The 14,957-nt window shown below is 40.1% G+C and overlaps 2 protein-coding genes across 6 annotated transcripts in view; both read left to right on the top strand.

Moving 5' to 3' along the window:
- The window catches only part of LOC135096954 (peptidyl-prolyl cis-trans isomerase B-like), a 76,597-nt gene extending 74,494 nt beyond the window's left edge, over positions 1–2,103 (top strand). Inside the window, exons 5-6 of one of the 2 annotated variants that reach the window (XM_063998722.1) lie at positions 418–477; positions 1,972–2,103. In XM_063998722.1, coding sequence (XP_063854792.1) covers positions 418–477; positions 1,972–2,081 — 170 coding nt within the window. In that variant the 3' untranslated portion in view covers positions 2,082–2,103. The remainder of the gene's footprint in view (positions 1–417; positions 478–1,971) is intronic. The other variant, XM_063998723.1, reaches the window with a different exon arrangement.
- Positions 2,104–3,518: 1,415 nt separating this feature from the next.
- Positions 3,519–14,957, top strand: part of LOC135096915 (uncharacterized) — a 39,905-nt gene continuing 28,466 nt past the window's right edge. The window contains exons 1-3 of one of the 4 annotated variants that reach the window (XM_063998693.1): positions 3,519–3,554; positions 12,509–12,670; positions 14,145–14,226. In XM_063998693.1, coding sequence (XP_063854763.1) covers positions 12,629–12,670; positions 14,145–14,226 — 124 coding nt within the window. In that variant the 5' untranslated portion in view covers positions 3,519–3,554; positions 12,509–12,628. Of the gene's footprint in view, positions 3,555–9,683; positions 9,734–9,890; positions 10,352–12,508; positions 12,671–14,144; positions 14,227–14,957 lie in introns of those variants that run through there. The other 3 variants (XM_063998690.1, XM_063998692.1, XM_063998691.1) reach the window with 3 other exon arrangements.

Raw genomic sequence — 14,957 nt, 5'->3', positions numbered from 1 at the left:
ACTCCCTGTCATCCTCATCCTCCCCCCTCCTCTTCTGCTCTTCACTCCCGCCCTCCCTTTCTCTTTGTTCTCTTTAATTCTTCTCTTCCTCACTCCTCTTCGCTCCACATTTTTGTACTACCTTCTCATCCACTCATCCACTGGTCCAGCTCTCTCTCTCTCTCTCTCTCTCTCTCTCTCTCTCTCTCTCTCTCTCTCTCTCTCTCTCTCTCTCTCTCTCCACACACGTCTCTTTGTGTTCAGTGCACGCCTCGCCCCTTATCTCCCCGCCCCTATTGCTGTCGCGGACCTGAGGGCGGCCTCTATTTACTCTTAAAAGGCAAGTTATCAGCGGTGTTCCTCAGGGTTATGTTCCGTCACCTCTTCCCTTATTCATGTCCATCATTTCTTTACCTCCCCGTCGTGTCTCATTTGCAGGGTCGCGGTGCTGTGGATCTGTCGCGGTGGTGAGGGCGGCGGCTGTCCTTCAAAGGGGCCGTAAGTTGTCGGGTTGTTGTGAGTGGTGTTCCTCAGGGTTGTGTATGTGCTGTCATCTCTTCTATTACTCATGTGTATCTTCATTTTTTTTTTTCTTTTTTCCCTGGTACCTTTCCGTCATGTCTTATTTGCTGCTTCACTCATCTCTCTCAGTAGGACCGTGGCGTGCTGAGGTGTTGAAGTGTTGAAGTGTGTGTGGTGTTCCTCAATCTACCTAGTGCTGTTATGGTTTTTTTTCAGTGTTTTCGCCATTGATACTTGCTGCCTAATGTATTCCTCCGCTTTGTCCCCTTACTCCCGTACATGAACTATTATAAATGCACGGGAGAGTAATAAGATAAGAGACAGGCCTAGTATGCTCAGTCTTTCCTCCATCATTTATCTCCTCCACTTGACGTATTTTGTTAGTTGCCCCCATTACTTCCTTAAAAAAAAAAAAATGTGGAGCTATTTATCATAACGGTGGAGAAAATAGGAAGAGAAATATTTATTTATTTATTTTTATTTACATATTGATTAATTTATCAATTTATGTAAGAGGGGCTCCGGGCAAGGACAACAAAGGATCTGAAAATAAAAAGAAAAAACCCACTAAGGGTGCCAGTCGCCAGAAAGTAGTTCAAATGAATTATCCGAAATTATAAGAGAAATTATTATTCAGTCATCAGAAATACAACAGTGATTCTTTTAGCCGCCAGCAGATAGATTTACCTGTGATTGAGAATCACTGGTGTAGAGTTACAATATGAAAGCGGAAAAACAAGACGTAGCTAATTATTAAAACCGATTAAAGCAAAGTCTTTGAAAGCCGTTGGAAAGAGAGAACTCCCGCCACAATGCCGCGTCACGTTACAATGTTGCTGTTTCTGTTTGTCGTGTGGTTTTGTGGCCTCGGCAGCAGCTACTGATTGAAGACATGCGATCCTGTTCCTCCCTGTGTAGCGCTGCAAACCATGAATCATTCAACGTATTACTGGGGACTTGCTTTTAACCCATTCAGTACTGTCTACAATTTTTCGCCTTCAAAAGATAATCCGTTATTAATGAAGATGAAAACGTGAAGACATAACTATGCAAATAACAAACTAAACCTGATTATAAAAATGGTCATCCAAAACTTGATAAAACCACTAAACTGTATACAGAATATAATGAAACTCATACCACGGCGCTGAAAGGGTTAATCATGGTAAGAGGAGTCCATGTTTTAAGGAACACACCACATTCTTAAACGTCACGACGCCTTATCTTCCAGAGTAACAACAGCTCATGCAAACTTCAAGACATTTCTTTAATTCTGGACAATTCCCTTGGTCTTTGGAAACTGGGACCTTCAGTAGGTCTTTACCTTCTGCCTTTCTGTAGCTCTCGGCCAGAGACTTTCTTACATAAAAAAAAAAAGTTATTCTATTTTTCCAAGGCAGTTTTCGTGATTCTGCATCACTGAAAAAAACACCCACGAGAACCCGACTAATCATCCCTGTGGTCTTTCAGAACACTCCTCGCAAGAAACCAAGACGTTCAAGAATATGGGTCATGGCCTGCACACCTCCTCTGCACCACTCCAAGGACACGACCATGTAGCAGAGCACCAAGGAAAGTAAATAGTCCTTGAGGAACACCAAATCGCTCCTTCCTATCCTACTACCAAACAAGATAGAATGATACTCTTGTCTTGTCTTGTCTTGTCTTCTGTTGCAAGATAGTGGAGTGTGCTAGTTTTCACTCGGATGAACCTTCCTCTTCGGCCATCCAGAAGCAGAGGGAAGAAAAGGAAAGTCCAGCCCATCACCTCTTGCTAATGGAGACCCAGAGAGACACCTGAACTGGGCCCATATACTAAAAAACTTCGCTCTCTCACCAGGTAAAAAGCTACGAAATCACAAGAGAACACAAAGGAAGACAAACAGCAACAAACCTTGAAGTTCTCACTAGGCTGTATGTATAACTATCCTACACTAACTATTAACGAAAAAAACAGGATAGGAAAGTAGAGGGCTGAATAAGCAAAGCAGAACGAAGACAAACACCAACAGATCTTAAGGTCCTGACTAAGCTGTATGTGTAACTGTCCTTCACTAACTACGAGTGGAAGAGACAGGATAGCAGAATAGAAGGCTAAATAGCAAAGAAGAAGGTTGGTTAGCAAAGTAAAATAGAGAAATATTCTTTCGGATGATAGAAGGCAGGGAAGAGAGGAAGGGATGGTGGATAAATGAACTGGAAGATAAGAATTGATAGAAAAAGAGATTAAAGGTTGTGAAATTAATCGGTTGTGTAGCAGGATAATTTTTCGGCCGACGAAGGGAAGGGAAGACAGGAGAGGATGACGGACAGGTCGTAAAATTCGTTGTTTTTCGAACCCTACAGAGATGATTAGACAGGATCTCGTCAATATTTATCTTAACTGTGATGTAATTTCCTTGTTAAACTACTCCCAAAACCATAAAAAAAATCACCGTTGAAAAAAAAAAAAATGAATAAAACAATAACCTCCATCAGGGCACACTGAAGACGCTGGGAAACACGATGTACACAGACCATCTTCACCAGTGTCCTGCTGAGACTTGGCATCAAAGCTTGGTTGTTTCTTTCACATGTGCCACGATTTGCAAAGCTGTATGTTAATTGTGTAACTTGAACGGATAAACTAAACTTACACAGGGAGGTAAAACAGCATTCGTTCTAAGGTAATGGTATATCCCACACCCGAGATTGTGCTTAGTAGTCAGCTCGTTTTGCCATGGGTCTTGTTCTCTACTTGATGATGCTTGCTAAACATATTTCTAACACTTTATTAGTTGGCTTGATAACACATAAAATGACGTAAAGATTTTTTTATAGTATACCAAGTTTATTTATTTATGTGTGTGTGTGTGTGTGTGTGTGTGTGTGTGTGTGTGTGTGTGTAAAATTAAGTCAGCTAGGTGAATCTGGCAGTTTTCCTAACCATTCCGAACGCTCCAGATTGTGGCGTTCGGTTGGGAATGGTTTGGTGAAAACAATCGAGGCAGGACGCCAAAACGTTAAATCAGGAATACAGTGTCTGGAGCAGGGGCGTCTCGTCCCGGGCACAGGTAAGGCAGTGGTTTCCAGACACCTGGCGAGCGTGTGGCCTCCTGACTGAATGACCGGCAGCGTGGGCCTTTGTGCTGCCATTACTGCCGCCACCCCCCCCCCCTACCATGGCACGGCACCCTTGTGGGGTGGCCGGCAGCTATGGCTATGGCGTGCTGTGTTGATGGCAGTGGTCCTCCTGGCTCAGCTGGTAAGACGTGCTGTGCTAGTGGTTTGATTCCAGAGAGAGAGAGAGAGAGAGAGAGAGAGAGAGAGAGAGAGAGAGATTCCTTCTGTACCAAGACATCTGTTTAATTTCATTCTGTTTATCATTTGATGATTTGATTAACTTTACCATGATTTATTTATTTATTTATATTTATTATTTTTTATATCGACGGGTTAAAAATCATATTTACTTACTCATCCCCTACAAGTACATCTTTATTTGCTGTATTCCAACTAACTAGTGAATGCATAAAGTTCATAAATAGTTAGTAGTACTGCGTAGTAAACAGGTTAATGGTTCAGATCAATGTCTCGGTGCCTCGAATCATGAGTTGAGGGAGGTATACTTACGTGTTTCCTCCTTTCCTCAGCCGTGTCTGGAGGCGCCTTGATGCTCCTCTTTGAAACTGTCCAAGACCCGTATCCTCAAGCGCTTTGTCTCTCGCTGGGGCTGTTTTCTAAGGCCACAGCGATGACTAGTAGGGTTTTCATGGGTGTTTTTCCTACTCGCTAATCTATCACTAAAATCATGAAAACACTCTTGAAAACCCTAATAACATCCTTTTACAGTCTGTTGTAAGTAAAGATAAGACACTAACAAATTTTGAAGTACGAGATAAACTAGAATCACAATAACACCCTTGGAAACGCTAATGACATCAATTTACAGTCTATTAAAAGTAAAGATAAAACACCAAAACGTTTTGAAATGCGAGCTTCAGACAGGAAAAAAGAGAGAAGAGGCAGAGTAAGAGTAAGGCAGAGAGTTCCAAAGTTTGCATGACAGGTAAACTCACTCTTACGTTTTCTTCCTATCCCACGTACACTCAGTCACCTAATCAATCAGCCAGGTGAGCCAGACAGGTGCATAACTAAACCATTACTACTTGTTCGAATCCTGCTTTTGGGCTGTGATTCGAACCCAGTATCTCACGTGTGTGGCTAGAGGCGCTCACCGCTCCGCCACTGAGGCAGAGCAAAGGTTGGAATTGTTTGATGTTGATTTAGGGCTTTCGAAACTCACAGGAAGGGATTGGAATGCTTCAGGGAGTTCGTATCCCGAGGCTTTGAGATCAAACTCATCTGTATTATCTTTAGAAATCCGCTTTTTTTTTTATCGTATCTGTTACCTTTCTTTCTTATCTCTTCCGTGTCTGTCTCCTTTCCTTATTTTCTTGATATCTTCCGTCTCGTCTTGTTTTCTTTTCTTCCTCTTCGTCTTTAGTGTGTACTTGTTCTTTGTTTTCCATTATTCCTTCCATCGTCTCTTCTTCCTACTTTCTTTCTCTGCTTCTTACTTTTTTCTTTACTTCAGTCTGTTTTTTTTAAATCCCTTTCTTTCTACTTTTTTTTTTCTCTCTTACTTCCTTTCTTTCTTAATCGGCTTATGTACGCACAACAAACTATCCAATCCAGAGAGTGTACCATTGGACGCCCCCGCCGTCAAACACTTCAGTTACGCTGAATAAGTAGATGGTGGCTAGATGGACACACACACACACACACACACACACACACACACACACACACACACAGCTAGACGGATAGATAAATAGACAAACAGATAACTTTATTGAGCGTCAGATCACACACGCACACGCGCGCGTGCGCTCAGGATCCAATATGTTCATCCCATCGTGTCTGGTGCAGCGGCTGTGGTGAGTGGCAGTGACAGCGGCGTGGTGCAGCGGGTGTGGTGAGTGGCGGTGACAGGCTGGGTGATGATGCTCTGGCCAGCCTCGCCCTCCCCACACGCCCGGGATGACTCTGATCGTGTAGTGTAGTACAGGTGAGTATGGCCCGTGTTCAGAAACGCTTTGCTCTCTCTCTGCGACTATTTTTAAAGGCCACAGAGGTAATTAGCCGGGTTCTCAAGGCTGTTTCTCCTTTTAATAATGTAGAAATTCCCTTAATCTGTCACTAAAACGGTAAAAAAAAAAAAAAAAAAAACATTAAAAACCCGTGTAATTTCAACTAGAGCCTTTGAAAGAAGTGGAGGTGCGGCATAGAAGTGTTTCAGAACACGATCCTATATATTCTGCACTCCTTTCTAGTGTATTTTTTATTTTTTTTTTTTTTATGTAGGAAGGATACTGGCCAAGGGCAACAAAAATCTAATGAAAAAAAATTGCCCACTGAAATGCCAGTCCCTTAAAAGGGTCAAAGCAGTGGTCAAAAATTGGTGGATAAGTGTCTTGAAACCTCCCTCTTGAAGGAATTCAAGTCATAGGAAGGTGGAAATACAGAAGCAGGCAAGGAGTTCCAGAGTTTACCAGAGAAAGGGATGAATGATTGAGAATACTGGTTAACTCTTGCGTTAGAGAGGTGGACAGAATAGGAGTGAGAGAAAGAAGAAAGTCTTGTGCAGCGAGGCCGCGGAAGGAGGGGAGGCATGCAGTTAGCAAGATCAGAAGAGCAGTTAGCATGAAAATAGCGGTAGAAGACAGCTAGAGATGCAACATTGCGGCGGTGAGAGAGAGGCTGAAGACAGTCAGTTAGAGGAGAGGAGTTGATGAGACGAAAAGCTTTTGATTCCACCCTGTCTAGAACAGCAGTATGAGTGGAACCCCCCCAGACATGTGAAGCATACTCCATACATGGACGGATAAGGCCCTTGTACAGAGTTAGCAGCTGGGGGGGTGAGAAAAACTGGCGGAGACGTCTCAGAACACCTAACTTCATAGAAGCTGTTTTAGCTAGAGATGAGATGTGAAGTTTCCAGTTCAGATTATAAGTAAAGGACAGACCGAGGATGTTCAGTGTAGAAGAGGGGGACAGTTGAGTGTCATTGAAGAAGAGGGGATAGTTGTCTGGAAGATTGTTTCGAGTTGATAGATGGAGGAATTGAGTTTTTGAGGCATTGAACAATACCAAGTTTGCTCTGCCCCAATCAGAAATTTTAGAAAGATCAGAAGTCAGGCGTTCTGTGGCTTCCCTGCGTGATATGTTTACCTCCTGAAGGGTTGGACGTCTATGAAAAGACGTGGAAAAGTGCAGGGTGGTATCATCAGCATAAGAGTGGATAGGACAAGAAGTTTGGTTTAGAAGATCATTAATGAATAATAAGAAGAGAGTGGGTGACAGGACAGAACCCTGAGGAACACCACTGTTAATTGATTTAGGAGAAGAACAGTGACCGTCTACCACAGCAGCAATAGAACGGTCAGAAAGGAAACTTGAGATGAAGTTACAGAGAGAAGGATAGAAACCGTAGGAGGGTAGTTTGGAAATCAAAGCTTTGTGCCAGACTCTATCAAAGGCTTTTGATATGTCCAAGGCAACAGCAAAAGTTTCACCAAAGTCTCTAAAAGAGGATGACCAAGACTCTGTAAGGAAAGCCAGAAGATCACCAGTAGAGCGGCCTTGACGGAACCCATACTGGCGATCAGATAGAAGGTTGTGAAGTGATAGATGTTTAAGAATCTTCCTGTTGAGGATAGATTCAAAAACTTTAGATAAGCAGGAAATTAAAGCAATAGGACGGTAGTTTGAGGGATTAGAGCGGTCACCCTTTTTAGGAACAGGTTGAATGTAGGCAAACTTCCAGCAAGAAGGAAAGGTAGATGTTGACAGACAGAGCTGAAAGAGTTTGACTAGGCAAGGTGCAAGCACGGAGGCACAGTTTCGGAGAACAATAGGAGGGACCCCATCAGGTCCATAAGCCTTCCGAGGGTTTAGGCCAGCGAGGGCATGGAAAACATCATTACGAAGAATTTTAATACGAGGCATGAAGTAGTCAGAGGGTGGAGGAGAGGGAGGAACAAGCCCAGAATCGTCCAAGGTAGAGTTTTTAGCAAAGGTTTGAGCAAAGAGTTCAGCTTTAGAAATAGATGTGATAGCAGTGGTGCCATCTGGTTGAAGTAGAGGAGGGAAAGAAGAAGAAGCAAAGTTATTGGAGACATTTTTGGCTAGATGCCAGAAATCACGAGGGGAGTTAGATCTTGAAAGGTTTTGACATTTTCTGTTAATGAAGGAGTTTTTGGCTAGTTGGAGAACAGACTTGGCATGGTTCCGGGCAGAAATATAAAGTGCATGAGATTCTGGTGAAGGAAGGCTTAAGTACCTTTTGTGGGCCACCTCTCTATCATGTATAGCACGAGAACAAGCTGTGTTAAACCAAGGTTTAGAAGGTTTAGGACGAGAAAAAGAGTGAGGAATGTACGCCTCCATGCCAGACACTATCACCTCTGTTATGCGCTCAGCACACAAAGACGGGTCTCTGACACGGAAGCAGTAGTCATTCCAAGGAAAATCAGCAAAATACCGCCTCAGGTCCCCCCAACTAGCAGAGGCAAAACGCCAGAGGCACCTTCGCTTAGGGGGATCCTGAGGAGGGATTGGAGTGATAGGACAAGATAAAGATATGAGATTGTGATCGGAGGAGCCCAACGGAGAAGAAAGGGTGACAGCATAAGCAGAAGGATTAGAGGTCAGGAAAAGGTCAAGAATGTTGGGCGTATCTCCAAGACGGTCAGGAATACGAGTAGGGTGTTGCACCAATTGCTCTAGGTCATGGAGGATAGCAAAGTTGTAGGCTAGTTCACCAGGATGGTCAGTGAAGGGAGAGGAAAGCCAAAGCTGGTGGTGAACATTGAAGTCTCCAAGAATGGAGATCTCTGCAAAAGGGAAGAGGGTCAGAATGTGCTCCACTTTGGAAGTTAAGTAGTCAAAGAATTTCTTATAGTCAGAGGAGTTAGGAGAGAGGTATACAGCACAGATAAATTTAGTATGAGAATGACTCTGTAGTCGTAGCCGGATGGTGGAAAGCTCGGATGATTCAAGAGCGTGGGCACGAGAGCAGGTTAAGTCATTGCGCACATAAACGCAGCATCCAGCTTTGAATCGAAAATGAGGATAGAGAAAGTAGGAGGGAACAGAAAAGGGGCTACTGTCAGTTGCCTCAGACACCTGAGTTTCAGTGAGGAAAAGATGAGGTTCAGAAGGAGAGGTGGTGTTCTACAGATTGAAAATTAGATCTTAGACCGCGAATGTTGCAGAAGTTAATGAAGAAAAAGTTGAAGGGGGTGTCAAGATATATATATATATATATATATATATATATATATATATATATATATATATATATATATATATATATATATATATATATATATATATATTTATTTATTTATTTATTTATAATGTTGCCCCTCCGCTGGCGTCTGATGTGAAATACTTCAGGAAATGTGGTTCTGGGGTACGATTTTATTCCTTCAAAGTGTGTTCTGCTAAGATTTTATCCTTTATAAACGTGTTCATGTTACGGTTTTTCTGTCTTATAGGTTTGGGTGAAAAATAAGTGGTTTTAATTTCTTATACTTGTTGATATATATATATATATATATATATATATATATATATATATATATATATATATATATATATATATATATATATATATATATATATATATATATATATATATATATATATATATATATATATATTGCCTGGTATGATTATAATGGTTTATTTATTTGTTAGTTCATTTAGAATTATCTACGATGTTGGCCTGAATACTTAGAGAGAGAGAGAGAGAGAGAGAGAGAGAGAGAGAGAGAGAGAGAGAGAGAGAGAGAGAGAGACCCAGCTGATTTTGAATGGCCTTGAGTGAGGCGTTGCATGTAAGACAAAAGGAAAGAAAATAGTGATGGATTAATTCCAGTCTCAAAAAAGAACTATAATTCATAGTTTCGAACCATTACTTAAAGATATGAAACACATAAGGATTGAGTCACTTCATAATTTAAATTTAATCGTTCATTTGACTTTGTCCTATTGAAGCTTTAGGCCCTTATTATTAACTCATCACATGATGTATTTAAACATTTTTACATATTCGTCAGTATAGTAAGAGGTGGATAGTTTTTGACCGATCCCGTGGGTATACGAGTATTGTTTTTAAATATTCAATCGAAGACGTTTGGAGAACGTCAAACTTTTCTTTGCCACAGAGAGAATGAGAGGACGGGTAAGAGCTGTTGCTGGTTATATAATTATTTTTATTTTTATTTTTATTTTTCATGTTTTAATAAGCTTGCTGTTGTCGTAGGTTATAGTAATCGTAGATAAGACTTATAGAATGATCGCCAGTCAGTTAGGGAGGGTTAAAGAAAACTGATTCTTGGCCAAAAAGAGATGACGTGGGAAGGAGCTGCTGCCGGTGATATAATTAATCTTTCTAAGTTTCAGTGAGCTGTTGTCGTAGGTTACCACAATGATAGATAAGCGCTTGATAGTTTTGATAAGTATCCCTTGACAGGAAATATTTCAGGAACACTTGCTAATGTTATGAGAGGACAGAGTTGATCCACGCGGCCGTTTTCTCGTCATAACCAGAGATGATTAGTGTTATACGACTCTTATATACTTTGATTTTCGTGTGTCAGTGCATCATGTTGGTCATCTTGTTAAGTAGCTTGGGTAAAGTTGAGTGAGGAATGAGTCTGCAGCGTAGGATTACTGAGACTGACGTGGCTTGGTTGAAGCGAAGTGTGGTGTCCTCCGTGGTGTGCTGTGGTCAGGTGTTCTTTGATGTGTGGTGTGTGGTGTGGTGGTGTACTGAGGTATAGTGGGGCCGAGATCTGGTGTAAGTGTGGTGTGGTGTGACTAAGGTGTTGTGGGTTTATGTTTAGTGTGGCGTGTGGTGTGGTGAGGCCTAGACTTGCTTCAGGTTTGGTGTGGCTGAGGTATTGTGGGGTGTGGTACGTGGTGGTGTGACAGGTTGTGTGGTGTGTGGTGTGGTGTGACTGTTGTGTGGTTCGTGGTGTGACAGGTGAATGCAGATGAACAGCACAGTGCACTGACACACTCCCTGTAGTACATGAAATTTCACTAAACCTGTCATTATACTTCATGAGATTTATGAGTCCATCCTTGGAGTGCCATTGTGTCCACTTATGCACCATTGTATTGCATGGGTGGAGTTTGTTAGCCTGATTGATCACACAGCATGGGAGGACAGAGGTGGGAGGGTAAGGCAAGGGAGGGGAGCAGAGGGGACAAGAGGAAGCTAAGCTAGGATGTGATTAAGGCATCTTGTATATACATATTTCCTTGGTCCTGCATCTCCTCTTATTTTTGGGGGGCTGTTACTGACAATAACTACATTATTCACTTAGGTGATGGCAGGAAAAATTTGTTGTGACGTGCATGACAGGGTAGGTTTGATTTAAGTCAAATTATTTAAGCTTATTTAAATTATAGTAAAAAATAATTATTTAAATCAAAATTAAATATACTGTATCCAAAATTATTGAAATGTTACATTGGGTCAAATATCTAATGATTTAAATTATATATATATATATATATATATATATATATATATATATATATATATATATATATATATATATATATATATATATATATATATATATATATATATATATATATATATATATATATATATATATATATATATATATATATATATATATATATATATATATATATATATATATATATATATATATATATATATATATATATATATATATATAGTCATTTGGGGGAATTAATGACCCGGACCTTTTAGGGGTAAAAATCGAACGCCCCCCTTGGGGGGGTTTGAACACTCCTAAATTGAAATCTCTCTTATATGTAGGTAGAAGAAGTATTGAAGTATTTTCTGTATTTTTTTTGGATTTCCAAAATGAAAAATATAAGTATGAGATCAATTATCCCAAAATAAATATGATTTTTATGTGAAAAACTCCTCTTGGGTAATGTATATTAAAGTACAGTTTCATTTAACACTGGCCAAGTTTGATACAAGAAAATGGCCTCATAAGACTGAAACAAATAGTTACTGGAACAACCCCTAAACCCCTAAAGGACAGGAACATCCCTCATGGACACCCCTCCAACCTGGGCTGGTTTTGACAATTCAGTGAAAATAGGTCATGTTCCATCAATTTCTCAACTCTGCTTTGACCAACTACTTAACATGTAATAGCATCACACTTATCAATTCTTCCTCTTCAATCTTCTGCCACCGTGAACTTTGGAAAATTTGAAATTTGAAATTATAGGTCAACTATAGAAGCCACCTGCCTCTACATTGCATCAACTATAGACACCATCCACCCTATAAAGGTTAAACCAGTAAAGTGCCTGGAAGGCGATTGACGAGCGAAGCTGTCAGTAATGAAACAGTGGAAGCACCCTGCAGATTGTGCACTTGACTAATATTCAGATCACTCTAGCAAAAAACATTGCAAGAGTCGAATGGTTGTGCTATGTACTGTTGGATAGGAAATTTCATTTTGTGTTTATTGGTGTCCACTTTTGTTGAGACAAACAAAAGTTGATGAAAACCTGCAAAAACTGAAGTTTGGTTTACAAAATCCCAATTTTGACACTCTTCTACTTTTTACAAGTTACCCTTTGACTTCAGCCAATAGAAGAGATGAAAGCTATATCATATAAAATTGATAGAGTTGTGTTGTCATATGGTGCAAATTTTGTTACAATCGGCTATGTTGTTGAAGAGATATTAGTGTTTGAATAGTGTTATAGTTGAGCTGGGCTGGATCAGGCAGCTCAAAATGAAACAACAATCTCCTTAGAAAACTTTGCTTTGCCTGTAATAAAAGAATTGATTTATATGAAAAATCTGATGTAAATCAAGTAAATAGATTTTTTATTTTATTTGTTTTAAATCATGATTTTATTCAACTCTTGTACAAATATGTTTTGTTACTTTTGTTATGTTAGTTTTAATTGCAGTGTTGCTTTCAAGGGACAAGAATGTACAGCAAGAACTTGCAGAACTCGGACAGGAGTGAATTACTGGATCTGAACACCTGAGTAGGTAAAGAAGCACAGCTGCACAAGCAAAGAAGAAACACTACTACCATGAATGCCCAAGACTTGTATGACAATGTGCTGCAGGGAAGAGAGTGTAAGTCATTTCAGTTCAGTGATGATAACTTCTCACCCAAGTCTAACCTGGGTGGTGTAGTGTCCCCACACTACACCACCCTCTCTGGCACTCCATGCCGATGACTCTCACTCTCCTCCAGTACTTGTGACACGCCTCGGTCCAGCCTCTTTGACTCAACTGAATTTTCAATCAGCTTATCACCAGACAACCATGGTTCCAACTGTGGGCACATTTATCCCATAGAACGATCACATTCAGAAATGGGTGCCAGTACTGTGGAGACCAAACTCAGGAAACTGGATCCACTCAGGTCATCCTCTGACCCAGAGATGAATTGTTGCCACTCGGAAACTCATGTCTCTATAATGAAGGCTTTAAACAAAAGTTATAAACGTGAAGAGAATCTCACTGGTGACTTCTCCAAGGCTCTGTTGCTTCCTATCCTTGAGATTGGGAAACACCCAGACCTTCAGTCTATAAGTGTTCATACTCTAGCTGATGTTATTAAGGGCAAGTACAATGATAAACTTGCCTCTGCAGAATTATTGACTGTAGGTACCCGTATGAATATGACGGAGGGCACATAAAGGGGGCAGAATTGTGGCACTTGCCAGAGTTAGTGACTCAGAACCCAAGAGCTAAGAAAGGTGTTTCACTTATGCCACTATAAGGCCTTCCTTGAGCTTATTTCATTATTTTCCCTATATCATTCTCTCCATCTTATGTTCTACAGTCCCTCCTTTCTAACTCATGAGACTTGCATTGCTCAAACTAAACTTTTTATTGGGCTTATTAGAAATTAGGTCATTTATTGTTTAATTGTGTTATTTTACTGAGGATGTTTAATATTTTCATGTCATTCATCCATTAACAAACCTTTTTATTGGCTTTATTAGAGATTAGGTAATTTATTTTATTTAATTGTGTTATTTGACTGAGGTTGTTTAATATTTTCATGTCCTTCATTCCTTCCTGTCAAATTCATTAACCTTGCAATGTTCAGACAACACTTGTATAGTGTGAATACTTTGGTATTTTTTGTTTTGTTTTACTGAGATTGTTTAATATTTTTGTATCATCCACAAATTCACAAAACTTGCAATACTTAAACAAAACCTCTAATCTGTGGATTGGAGATCAGGCATTCTGTTCTGTCTTACTGTGTTCTGTTTTACTTATATAATCTGTGGATTGGAGATCAGGCATTCTGTTCTGTCTTACTGTGTTCTGTTTTACTTATATAATCTGTGGATTGGAGATCAGGCATTCTGTTCTGTCTTACTGTGTTCTGTTTTACTTATATAACCTGTGGATTGGAGATCAGGCATTCTATTCTGTCTTACTGTGTTCTGTTTTACTTATTTTCATATGTCCTGTCAAATTTGTGAGACTCACAATACTCAAACAAAATTTGCAATGTATGGATTGCAGATTAGGTATTTTATTCTGTTTCATTGTGTTCTGTTTCACTAAGATTATTTAATATTTTCAGCCCAAGAGTGACACCACCATTGATGAGAAACCCGAGGACAACCTCTGGCTACAACTGGGCTTTACTGTGGACTCTGAGACAGGTAAGCTTTGGGGATCATTAGCTTTAGTCATCAATACTTAATTAGCATTGGTGAAAACTAGTGTGCATTCTTTCATTTATTTTTAAGAGGTGGCCATTTCTGTGATAGTGGTGCCTTAAGCTGACTAATGTTCTTTTATGTAGAGAGACAAGAATATGATGTACTATCTAACAATTTAATATTGTCTTAGCTAAGTAAATGCTCACAATTGGCCAGTTATAAAGACCTGGCCATTTCTGCAACAGTAGCATCTCATGTTGACTGAAGTTTTACCATCTTAGAGAGAGAAAAAAAAAGGATGCATTCATTGTGTAGCTATTCATATATTAGCTGACACTGTGCCTCCATGATAAAGTGGGTCGTGTACTTGACTACGAATCTGTGGGCCCTGATTTGAATCAGGGCTGGGGCAGTTGATGCATAGTTCACCCATTTGTCATCCTTTGGATTGGTTGGTAAAGACTACCTGTGGAAGCATGGGGAAGGTAAACTATGGAAATTTGAATATCCCTTACCTCTGTGTCCTTGGGTAAGGGATATAATCCATCTCAGTTTCAGTGGTGTACACGGAGATGAGGTCATGTGCAGCTATAATTTGTGCTCCCAATTTTACGTTGACCTCAAATGTATGCTCATGAATGCCTGTTTATGTCTGTGATGCACAGTTGCAGGGTTTTTTAATCAGAATGAGTATGGTATGGTCTCGTGGAATGTCAGTTCACCTATTAATG

The sequence above is a fragment of the Scylla paramamosain genome, unplaced genomic scaffold (assembly GCF_035594125.1).
Source record: "Scylla paramamosain isolate STU-SP2022 unplaced genomic scaffold, ASM3559412v1 Contig9, whole genome shotgun sequence".
NCBI lineage: Eukaryota > Metazoa > Arthropoda > Malacostraca > Decapoda > Portunidae > Scylla > Scylla paramamosain.
The sequence above is the reverse complement of the archived record's forward strand: the minus strand, read 5'-3'. Positions and strand labels throughout refer to the sequence as shown.